We start from the raw sequence: 12,752 nt of genomic DNA, 5'->3' as shown, positions 1-12,752 counted from the left end.
GGGGACACCATTGTCCTTGACACGAAAAGGTTTGACTAGTGATTTAGAAGGCGTTTTGTATCATCAGCCTCAGGTCTTAATGGGGGTTAACGTGTCGTGTCATTGTGACCTCTCAACAACCTCTCAGGGTAAAGGTTTGACTAGTGATTTAGAAGGCGTTTTGTATCATCAGCCTCAGGTCTTAATGGGGGTTAACGTGTCGTGTGACTCGTGTCATTGTGACCTCTCAACAACCTCTCAGGGTAAAGGTTTGACTAGTGATTTAGAAGGCGTTTTGTATCATCAGCCTCAGGTCTTAATGGGGGTTAACGTGTCGTGTCATTGTATCATCAGCCTCAGGTCTTAATGGGGGTTAACGTGTCGTGTCATTGTATCATCAGCCTCAGGTCTTAATGGGGGTTAACGTGTCGTGTCATTGTATCATCAGCCTCAGGTCTTAATGGGGGTTAACGTGTCGTGTCATTGTGACCTCTCAACAACCTCTATATGTATCATCAGCCTCAGGTCTTAATGGGGGTTAACGTGTCGTGTCATTGTGACCTCTCAACAACCTCTCAGGTGTTTTGTATCATCAGCCTCAGGTCTTAATGGGGGTTAACGTGTCTCTCAACAACCTCTCAGGGTAAAGCCCACCGGGACAAGCAGCTGTCCATCCTGCGGGACCACCTGGACAGGTACTACCACAGCCGGGACAGGAAGTGGATAGTGCTGTTCCCCGAGGGCGGCTTCCTGCGCAAGCGGCGGGAAACCAGCCAGTCGTTTGCCAAGAAGAACTCACTGCCGCACCTGACGCACGTCACGTTGCCGCGCCTGGGCGCCACGCAGGTCATCCTGAAGACCCTGGTCGCTCAGCAGGAGAACGGCAGTGTCAGCCAGGACGCTGGGACCCCCAACCAGTCAGGTAACGAGGAGAAAAAAAAGAACATAGACGGCACACAGATTCATTTCAGTCATTTGGATTCCATAGAAGTCAGCATGTCTTCTATGGAAGCATGCCATGCAACGGAAATCTACAAGCTGCAAGTTTGCACATCTGCTATTTTCGAAGATATTTGAAAAATATGAAAAGATGTTTGGAAACTGTTGAACATAAATCTTCTCTTCTGGGAGTTCCCCTGGCACTAAATATTTTTAGATGGGGGAACACGCTCCGTGGCCAAATACAAAATAAATTTGAGGGTCCTTGACTCCTTGACATGAAAAAGTTTGAGAACCCAAGTAGAGTAGAGTGGGGTTAATAATAACGCCTCTATAGAGTCATTTGCCTCATGGTTTCCATCCACAGAGCAAAAGCGATATAAGCGGCTTCTTCATTCATTGATTAGTTTGGGCTTTGTTGTTGTCTGACTGACGGAGCTATAGAGTGGACTCAGTGGAGTGCTGCTGTGCAGGCGTGCAGCAGCCTATTCAGTACTTGTGAAACACGCCCAGTGAGAAATGTTCCACGGTTAAAACAAAGGTGCGACTATATGCGTTAATGTTTTTATCACCATATTTTTTGTTCATCATTCATGTGTTTGGCCCGTGTGTGTGTGTGTGTGTGTGTGTGTGTGTGTGTGTGTGTGTGTGTGTGTGTGTGTGTGTGTGTGTGTGTGTGTGTGTGTGTGTGTGTGTGTGTGTGTGTGTGTGTGTGTGTGTGTGTGTGTGTGTGTGTGTGTGTGTGTGTGTGTGTGTGTGTGTGTGAAAAACACGTGTCGCCCGTGTGGCGTGTGCCCCCGTGTGTTGTGTGTGTGCAGCAGCATTACATGAAGAGCGTGATGTGATGGATGCAAGCATTACATGCTTCCTGCAAGTGCAACTTGCGGTCGCAATTACGTTTTGTGCAATTCCAGCTTTCAAAGTACTTGTGAAACACGTACTTTAACTTTTAGCTTTAACTTTTAGTATTTATTTGTAATAGTGGCAAGATTCAAAATGGTCAGTAAACTAGACATAATAGCTGATCTACTAGTCTCTCAGTACAGCACACAACGTGTCCCATGACCATTTTTGGTAGAACTGCAGTTGCTACATTTAAATGTTTCTGACAGATGATATTATTTCAGTTAGTCTTTTTGAAACATTTTTATTGCAGTTAACACATTTTCTTTTTGCTATTTTTTTCAATTCTAAAACTAACAACATAATAAATTATTAGTTTTAGTTATGTTAACCCATTTAGACCTGAGGACGCATCTGTGTCATATTATAGCTTTTAACCCATTTTGGGTGGGAACCCCTTTTGGTGTTTTAACTAAGCATTATGTTATACTTTAGCTATTGAAAAATAGCAGATCTACAAGCTCATAGCGCGCCACCGAGTGGCGCGCTATGAACTTGTAGGTCTGCTATTTTTGGAAAATCGTAAAAATGCGGCACAAATCTTTGAATATATATTCTTTCAGAGCGAACGTTTTTTTTATTTCGACGTCAGGCCTGAATGGGTTAATACAATATATCACTTATACTATTGGTCATTGTATTCTGTCATTCGGATCTTCCATCGGGGCATTTTGATTGTGCAAGCAGGTAAAAATGTCAGCACACAAATATGGCGTATAAGAGGAAAGTTAGTCCTTTGAAGACCCTTTTTCGGGGTCTCCTCCTAAAGAGGTGCAGGGCTGGGGCTCGGAGGGATCCTTCCCATCTCTGCGCTGGTAAAACAGTACATAGGCTTCTCCAGTCACAATGTCATCCTCCGAGGCAGGCCTAACACTGTTATCGTCAAAATGATGCCACTTTCCGTCCAAGTTATTCTTGCCGTAGGCTGTGTAGTGGCCTCCTCCCAGTCCGCCAGAATGGTTGGAGACAGCAATGAGGTCGTAAACACAGGGTGCAGCCTTGGGATCGCACACAAACTCGGACATATTGAGCTCCCTGACGGGGAAGTCCACCATGGTTTCCAGCTTGTCCCTACGGTACTGTAGGGACAAGTAGGAGAAGCGTTTTAGGTGAACTACCAGGATGCGAGGCAACGACCACAGGTCAAACTTTTTGGTGGCCTGCTGTTGTTTCTTACACGTGGGACAATACCATGGATCGTGTTCTCCCAGTGTCTCCATGGTTGTGAAGAGCTTGATGCATGTCCCCAGAGCCACTGTGGATGTTGTGGGTGGGAGCATGCTGTCGTGTTCATCAAAGGCCATTGCTTCCTTGTTGTCATAACACCGTTCCCTTGTGCCAAAGTCCCATTTGCCCTCTACAGTTGAATATGGATCCAGTTTAAGGGTGTCTCCATTGAAAAGCAGTGGGCAATCATATTGCCCACTGCTTTGAAGCATGGAGAGGGTGAAGAGCTTGGGCAGTGTGGAGGATGGCTTAGCTTCAGTTACGTCTTCAAAGCCAGACATCGTCTCCTTGTCCTCTTTCGCCTTGCTTGCCAGGCTATTTTCTTGCTCCGGTCTGCTCACCTGGTGGTCCATGTTCTCCTCACCCTCACGTTTGTTGTCCTCTTCCTCCGTGCCATCTTTGGACTCCTGGTCGCTCGACTCGTCTTCCATGCTCTCGCTGCCATTATGAGCCTGGATCCATGAGTCGGTGACCTCGGTTGAAGCGCTGCTGCAGGGGCTCGGGGAGTGCTTTACATAGCGTCCGATCCTTTCTAGGATTTTATCGTACAGAACATCTGCTGTGAGGTTCTTCCTGGGAACAGTAATGAGTAAAGGACTGCCAAATGTGTAGAAGTAGCCATTACATCTGAACGACACACGCACGGTAATCTGACTGTCCTCCTCCTGCACTTCGTACACAACGATGACCTCATATTTTCTGATTCCGTCGAGGGCATCAGCCCGCTTGAAGACTTTATGGATGATGTTATTGTAAACTTCAGTCACCACCATATTCTCTGGAGGGAGTCCACAGAGTTGAGACAAGGCGCTGCACAGGTCCATAACAGTACCCGTCTTGGGGACTGCCACCCTGTACTTTTTGGGTCTGGACTGAGGGTCTGATCGGACCAGGGAGACCTCCATGGTGCAGTACGTACTCATGGGCAGAGGCAGTGAGAGGTAGCAGAATGGGTCAAAGGTGACAGAGACCTTGGAGCACTCTGGGCACACCAAAGTAGACTTGAAGAGGCCGTGGAATAGGTCGACTATAATCGAGTCATTGCGCAAGCGATGATCAGTCCAGGCTTCTTTAGCCACAATCTCATCTGGACGGCCCTCTGCATCTCGCACTTCTAGGTAAGGCTTCTTTTTGACACGGTTCAGATCTTCATGCAGACCATCCAGCAGAAAGGCCAACAGCTCCTGGGAGTCGTGCTGCTGGTAGCCAGAAAACTGAGGGGCAAACAGCCCAACTTGCTTTTTAAAGTCAAGTGGGGCCACCCAGCTTCTGCGCATGCGCCACATTGTCTTGACCAGGTCAGCATAGGCCTCTGCAATCTCCCCCTTCATCCCCAGTGGATTCTCCCGGTTTATCTCTGCCCCATACTGATAAGCCTGCAGGAAGTATTGGGTGAGTGGCGATGCATTGCTCAGGCACTGGAGGGCAGAGTTCATGAAGCATGTGTTGCCTAGATTGCGGAGACCACAAAGGCCAGGCTCAGATTCCGACAAGGAAATTAACCATGGACTAACTAGATTGTAATTGCAGCGTGTGCTGCTGAAGTTATTACTGTTATCTCCATTGGTTACTCTTGAGGGCACTAAAGCAGTGCTGGATTTGGCATGGTCCTGTGGAGGTTCTGTGGCAGTGCTGGATTTGGCATGGTCCTGTGGAGGTTCTGTGGCAGTGCTGGATTTGGCATGGTCCTGTGGAGGTTCTGTGGCAGTGCTGGATTTGGCATGGTCCTGTGGAGGTTCTGTGGCAGTGCTGGATTTGGAATGACCCTGTAGAGGTACTGTGGCAGTGCTGGATTTGTGATTGAAGGCATGTGTGGGGCATTTGCCATCCTCCTTCTGTTCAATCACAACCACCACACCTTCATATAGACCGGCATCAAACACGGTACTGTCTGCTGGTTTGTTCAGCACCGTTATGTCGTCTTTGGTAGACGCTGTCTTCTTTCCATAATTTGTCTTTTTTGAAATTTCCAACGGCTTGTGCTTTAAATAGAGCCGTGTCTCTCTCTCCGTTGGAATTTCAAAATGCGACCTCATCTCCTTTTCTAAGGTACCTAAAGTATCGGCTTTACTGAAATGATGCGTTACCACCTTGTCCATCTTGTCAATTTCACACAACGTCAGTTCCAACAAATAGACCTCTACTTTGCATTGTGTACTACCAAACATGCCCTGTTCAGTTACCTTCCTGACAATGGCTCTCTGGCCCTCGGGACAACCATACCAGCTGACCAGCTTGTTCCATGCTTCAGTGGGAACTAGAACATAGTCCTGCACATCTGTAAGGCCCTTTTTCAGGACTTGGGTCTCATGGTCTTCGAACAGCCCAGAGTTATCAATACGTCCTGGATAGAGGATGGTGTTCTCTCCGACATTGTAAACGTTGAAACTGTTACATCCCACATATTTCTCCCACTTCTTGAACCACCGACTATCTATCAGGTACCATTCGTGGCCTTTTCGCAGAGACATGGTACTTAGTGATGTTATGGTCTGTTGCTGATTTTCAGTTGAAGGTATCTTAGCGGCTACCGGCTTGGAGTCGGAGTCCGCCGTGCTACCCAACTCGGGTGCGTCTCCCTCAGTCATCATGCATTGGGTGCCATGAATGTGCGGTTGAAGGGCTGCTTCTGTTTTCATTATGATTTTTAGATTTGTTTTGTAGTTTGGAAATCAGGGCGAACAGGTTTGGTTGAACGTGGGTAAACGTTGTGCCTGTCCGGTTTTATCAATATTGAAGCAATTAAAACTATTGAGAAGCGATTTTGACAAAAATAATAACTACACAATAACATTCACAGATGATTTCACAACAAAATATTGGGCATTCTTCAGGAGGTCTTGTAGGCATAGAAGGTGGAAGTGGAACAGACGTTTCTACTGAAACCACGGCTGCCTTTAAACAGGTTTGCTTGGTTCGCTCGCTTGTGTCATCGTAGTGAGGTCATGATCATCCATCCATGTTTGGACGATCTCAACCATCCATGCCCATATATGGAGACTATAGGGTCATCGTCTATTTTGTCCAAATATGGAGTCCATAAGGTCTGGACACACGACCTCTTTAGTAACAATAGAGATCCAAGCTGGAACAGTTGATTGCTCTATACATGCTCTGAAAATGCACACGTCCCACGTATGTATGTATGTATGTATGTATGTATGTATGTATGTATGTATGTATGTATGTATGTATGTATGTATGTATGTATGACTTGTATGACTTGTATGTATGTATGTATGTATGTATGTATGTATGTATGTATGTATGTATGTATGTATGTATGTATGTATGTATGTATGTATGTATGTATGACTTGTATGTATGTATGTATGTATGTATGTATGTATGGGATACAACCTGGTGGCGCTATAACAGGCCCATGTAATACATTTGGGGCAGAGGTTCTGCTCTACACAGTTTTTCTTCGATCAAGCCAACAGCCATTTTCTGTTCACAGATGGACACACACTCACACAAAGACGGACAGACTGTGTACAAAACGTAGTTTCGGCCATGCCTTCGGCCTGGCAGAGACAAAAAGAGCAACCACACATTAAGTGTTCGCCGCTAACGTCCGCAGAAGGAAAGCCCCCCTTTTTTATCCCACGCATGCATCACAGGGAAATAGACGTCTGAATCCATTGGAGATGAGCGCTGTCTCAGTAGTAATTCTCACCAGAGTGTCAGGAAGAGCACTATTGCAGGCTGGGTGACCCAGGGGCCCTGCTGAAACCCCAGGGTCTGCTAACGTGTGCTACCGTCTCAGCACTAACACAAGCCGGAATCTGAAGGTGTCAAGAGGGAAGGCAAAATAGACGAGACAATAGGATGAAATTAACTAAACAATTGGATATTCACTTTACCTATTTTCAACCTATCTTCATATAATTGGTCCTCACTAATGCTGATGATAATATGGTACAACGTTTTTGTAGACAGTTCACAAACCTGCCTACCAGTGACATCATAGTTAGGCTTTTCCCCCCCAACAATATTTTATTTAATTTAATTTAATTTAATTTAATTTAATTAAATTTTTGTGAGAACAATTATAGCATGCTAACTTTCCAGGAGTAGAAAGCCTAGTAGCTTAGATTCCTTATTGATGATGTCACTGGTAGGCTTCTGAACTATCTACAGCCATCCGATACGACACAGACCGAGTAGAGACAAATTACCATAAATACCATATCATCAGCATTAGTGAGGACCAAATATATGAAGATCATCTATTGGAACACACTTTTTTGAGTGGTGTAAACCACTCCTACAACTGGCTTTTGTTGAGTGGTGTAAACCACTCCTACAACTGGCTTTTGTGTGCAGAAAAAAATGAGCATGGTTGCTATGTTCAAAATAATTTCTGACGTAATTAAATCACACCCGGGTGAACTGGATGACCGTAGCAACCATGGTCATTTTCTCTGCACAAAAAAAGCCAGTTGTGAAATCACATCCGGGTGTGATTTCATTACGTCAGACCACAGCTGATCATGCTATATAAAACCTTACACCACTCAGTTCACACGGGTGTGATTTTTTAAATTATGCTTTGGTACTTTTCTGCCTTTATTTCATAGTACAGTGACAGTGAGAGTTGGGGAGCAGCAAAGGTCCATGGCATGGGGCTCTGGAATGGAACTCGCTGTCAGGCTGCATCATAGCCTATAGAGCGTTGCAGTCCCGCCCCCTACCATGGACCAGGAAATCAAACCCAATGCATTTTTAAGTATTTATTTAAAGACGGTTACGCCGCGGACAAAGCCAACTCGAGTCGTGACAACTCATGACAACACAAACAATATTTTGGACCAAACAAATAATTACAAAGAAGAAAAACAACAAAAAAAGTGTTGTAACCTGCCGTTTTTTTCTTCTTTCTAATTATTTGTTCGGCCCAAAATGTTTTGTTTGTTGTCATGATTTGTCACGACTCGAGTTGGCTTTGTCCGCGGCGTAAACGTCTTTAAATAAATACTTTCTGAAATGTCTATGAGGAAAATGAACGGAGAATCATTTCCTGGTCCAGGGTAGGAGGCGGGACTGTGACGCTCTATATGGCATGTGCCTTAACCACTCGGCCATCAGCGTCCTCTTTTTTTCTATTTTCGATCAATTTTGAAAGGGAATTTTGTCTGTGGGTTTTATGCAAGGCATAATGAATGGCTAGGTGGTCATTGTTGAAAAATCACACCTGTGTGAAGTAAGTGGTGCAACTCTGTGTGGGGGTCCCCGGGGGGGGGAGTTCCAGGAACGCACCCAGGGTGCCGGCCCGATTCCGGCGAGCCGCCCCGCGTCCGAAACGGTTGAGAAATGACAGAGTTACCGTGTGGGGGTCCCTCTACTGTACCCTGTACTGTACTGTACTGTCACTGTACTATACTGGCACACCCAAAATCACCATATATACAGTTAATATGTGCGTGTGTGTTTGTGTGTGTGTGAGGTTGCGCACAGGTGGTGAAAAACAACCATGCTGTTTTCGTGCTCAGACGCACCCAGCCAGCCACCCAGGCAGGCAGGCAGGCAGCCAGCCACCCAGGCAGGCAGGCACCCACACACATACTCACTTAAGGAAGTGGTTGCACCACTTAAAAATAAATCACAGACAGGGTGATTTATTTATCAACAATGACCACCTAGCCATTCATTATCCCGGTTATTACACGGCCACTTAATACATAAATTAATAAATGGACCCAAAAGTGACAACAAAAATGAGTATTTCCTCGCTTATGGTAATGAAAGTATTCCAAGTTGGCCCCGCAGAGTAGACGGCACAGAGCACAACACAGTCGCCTCGGAAAGTGAGTGTTGATCCAATGGAATACATTTACGGTTACTGCATCGTCCATTTCTCGCTTCAAATGTTTTCCAAAATATTCTTGAGAATGAGAGCAATGTTTAGTTGTAAATGACATTGTGTGTTTGTTTACATGTCTGTCATGTTGGATACAGCATAAAATCCAAGCAGTGCAGCAGGTGCTCTGAGGCTTTGATTAGACACCGGTCATTATTCGGTCATTATTCAGAAATAATAATAATAATAATAATGAATTTAGCGATTTATTGACTCACCGATTGTTTTTGTTTCCTAGCGCTCGCCGCTCTGAATCTGCTGTTGTAAGCACAAAGGAACGGGGGACGGGGACGTGACCTTCCATTTGAATCTGGATAATAACATTAAAATTGGGTGGAGGGACGCAATGTCCCTGGCTGTCCTCTGCTGTTTGTCTGCGTGCATAGATGCATATGCATGCATGTATGCATATGCACGTGCACATTTGCGTGTGCCTGCGTGTCGCTGGTTGAGCTTTGGAATTCAAATTCCAAAGCTGCATTTCGAGCAAGGACCACTGGTGGTCCCCGGACCACTTGAAATGTTACAGTATGGAGATAAAAGGTTTCTGGCCGACAACAACGAAATGTACTTTCGTTACTGTGCACCACTGACAGTAACATACAGCCTTCATAGCTGCAAGGCACGCAGCAGCGCACACCGCTCCTTCACGCCTGTCCAAAGGTAGCCTGGAAACCAGACAAATCTGCCACAGGGGAAAAAACATCCCTGGGGAGATTGGTTTGAATTATATTTCGCTCACCCCAGAGTTGTGGTTGACCAATCAGAGCCCACTATTTAAAGTGAGACTTTTTTGCTGTGACGTTTGAATCTGTTTGTAACCGCCCCTTGGAAATACATCTTCCACACCGAAGTTCACTGCATAGATATTAGTCTGGCCATGCCAGGCTAGTCCAAAGGTCCAAGAGCAGCACGGCGAGCTAGCCCCTTGTCTCCCTATAACAACCAATCAGAGATCTCCCTACCCCGCACCCGTCCCGCCGTTCAGGAGGATGATGGGGAGGGAAATACGGTGGTGACCTTCAGGCCGTGTGATTGGCCCGCACGCCTGATAGCGCGCCTTCCCTCTGTTAGTGTTTACTAAAAGGGCACGGCTCTTCACTCTCTGTCCCTCCCGCTCTCCCTCCCTCCCCGTTGTGGGTTTTTAAAACATTTGTTCCAGTGTTGTACTGTGTCACTGCACGGGGAGCCTGTGTGGTGACACTTTTTGGCACAGGGCCCGGTTCTGTGGGAGGGCCGCTTTGCAGGGGAGAGGAGACGATAGCTTCGCCTTTCAGCGCAGAGGTGTCCCATTACCCCGCCTGGCAGGGAGCTAGGATATCGTAGTTAAATACAAGTAACAAAATAACTTAACAACTAGTGTTGGAGTGAAGTAGAAATACAATTAAAAACAAGGCTTTACACAAAAACCATGACTAACTATAAAACTGTTTTGTTTGGTTACAAAATGTACTAAAACTAACTAAAACTGCCCTTAGTTTAAGTCTTTGTCAAAAAATCTATCTATATCTTCAAAGATAGAAAAGAAATAGTAGATCTACGGGCGAAATTGTAAATCTGCTATTTTTGCTCATGTAAAGCTTTCAGCCTTTTCACAAAATAATAGCTAAACTATAACCGCAATCAAATAAAGTGAGCGGTGCCTTTCATCACAATGATGATGTCTAATGATGTCACCATGACGTCATGGACATTCCGTACTCAAACGGACATTCTGAGCTCAGACCTTAGAGTATATATATTAATAGAGACAGGACCGGGTTTCTCCTCCCATCCACTTGCATTAAGTTGCTCAAAAGCGCATGAGGCGATTTCACTCCTCCTACCGGGTAGGAACAGAGTGCATTCTGGGATGGATTGGGCCAAATCGTGAACGTGCTGTGCCGTTGACTATCATTGCGCCATTTGCGCGCGTTCACGTATGAAACATAGCGTTCACGTGTCATGCCCCAATAACATGAACGTGCGCAATGATAGTCAACGGACCAGTGCTGGCTCGAGCTGCAATGCCAAATTCGGCCACTATGTCCATTTCGCCTCAGGGTTTCCTCCCGGTGCCGTCTCTATTAATATATACTCTAAGGCACAGACAGACAGACAGACAGACAGACAGACAGACAAATATGTGCATTGGAGCGGTTGCATGCACCGCTAACCGCCGTTAGCCTGAACTTCCTCAATAGGGTACATGCACACAGAATAACTCTTCCTACTTCCGGGCCCCTTCCCTACTTCCTTCACAGGTGTTATCGATGATAAGGCTCTGTTCCATTCTGGTCAAACGTAGTTGGGGTGCTGCTATTGTAAAGCGGTTAATTTTTTAATCATTTCTTATCAACACTATATGCAAATACCAGTTGTAAAACTATTCTTGCTTCCTCATTGCAGCGATTAGATGTCTGTACACAGGGTTGATTAGGTGTGTTAACAACCCGTGGACCTTTTCAGTGTTGCCGGTGGCTAGACTGGCGTCTGCACCACACCCAGACTAACTCTGAGTGTCTAGAGTACTCTAGACACACACACACAGACACACACACACACACACACACACACACACACACACACACACACACACACACACACACACACCCCCCCCTAAAAACACTGCTAACATATGTTGGGGGGTCCCCAAATTATATTTAAAAAAAAGAAAGAATTGCACCTGAATGGCTGGAAAAAGGAAATTAAGAGTTGACATAGTATGTTGTACATGCATAAATGATTATATCTGGTTTCAGTATTCATGTATGATATATTTTCTTGTCTTGTCAAAACTTGACTATTGCAACTCCCTCCTTACTGGCCTACCGGCATGTGCACCTAAGCCCCTCCAACTGATCCAGAATGCCGCAGCCCGCTTGGTCTTCAACCAGCCAAAATTCTCACACGTCTCCCCCCTTCTCCGCTCCCTCCATTGGCTCCCGGTCGTTGCCCGCACAGAATACAAAACTCTGAGGCTGGCATTCAAAGCAACCAAAGGCATGGCCCCCCCATATCTCACAAGTATGATTGTACCCTACAAACCCTCCCGCGCACTCCAAAACTATGGAATGCACTTCCCATCGCAGTCAGAACTGCAGCCTCACTCCCAATCTTCCGCCGTAGTCTGAAAACCCGCCTCTTCAGACTCCACCATGGCCCGTAGCACTTGCCCTAGCCTATCCCCTTAGATAGCACATTATGTAGACTTAGATAGTATTTTAAACAGACTTATAGCTTGTTACGTAGACAGCTCTAGAATTGCACTTTATGTAGTCATAGCACTTTATACAATTTACAATTTAGGCATTTAGCAGACGCTCTTAATCCAGAGCGACTTACATTAAGCAAGAACAAAAAGCATGGGAATACATCACATATGTAAAATGCATTTATCGTACACATGTATAATATATTATATAGTATAGTATGTATAGTTTACATAGATACTCCACTGTTACGTTCTTAGTTTACGCATGATTCATGATAACTACTTTTTATATATGTGATGTATGCCATGCTTTTTGTTATTGCTTAATGTAATTAATTTAGTTTTTCTGTTTTTAATATTTTGTAAATGTAATTTTCCCACCCTGACAAGGAATTGTAGGAGTTGAGTCATTCAATTTAGCTTGACTCGGTTCCATGCATGAATACTGTGAAAATAGCTTGTAGATCGGCTAATTAAAAACATATGCCTCTTTCTTATTATTTGACAATTTGACCAGTATTCATAGTATAGTTTGTTGATATCTTTCTTTTTATTTATTTATTAGGTATTCAATTATTTTCTTGGTTCACCTACATTGAGGACGTCAGATTTAAATTGTTTAACTCAACTCTTTCTTTCTCTTTTTTT

General features: G+C 45.0%; 2 protein-coding genes across 3 annotated transcripts in view; one reads left to right on the top strand and one right to left on the bottom strand.

Annotated features, from left to right (window-relative positions):
- Positions 1–12,752, top strand: part of lpgat1 (lysophosphatidylglycerol acyltransferase 1) — a 78,458-nt gene that overhangs the window by 35,576 nt on the left and 30,130 nt on the right. For both annotated transcript variants that reach the window (XM_079526049.1, XM_079526048.1), the window contains exon 5: positions 622–901. In XM_079526049.1, the coding sequence (XP_079382175.1) occupies positions 622–901 (280 nt within the window). The remainder of the gene's footprint in view (positions 1–621; positions 902–12,752) is intronic.
- LOC306940520 (ubiquitin carboxyl-terminal hydrolase 4-like) lies at positions 2,550–5,639 on the bottom strand (the record flags this gene model as incomplete). Its single annotated transcript, XM_079525619.1, has 1 exon — positions 2,550–5,639. One exon carries the CDS (start codon positions 5,637–5,639, stop codon positions 2,550–2,552), a length of 3,090 nt encoding a protein of 1,029 aa, XP_079381745.1.

The sequence above is a fragment of the Electrona antarctica genome, assembly GCF_951216825.1.
Source record: "Electrona antarctica genome assembly, chromosome: 17".
Lineage (NCBI taxonomy): Eukaryota > Metazoa > Chordata > Actinopteri > Myctophiformes > Myctophidae > Electrona > Electrona antarctica.
Note: the sequence above shows the minus strand (reverse complement) of the source record. Positions and strands in the feature narration are given on the sequence as shown.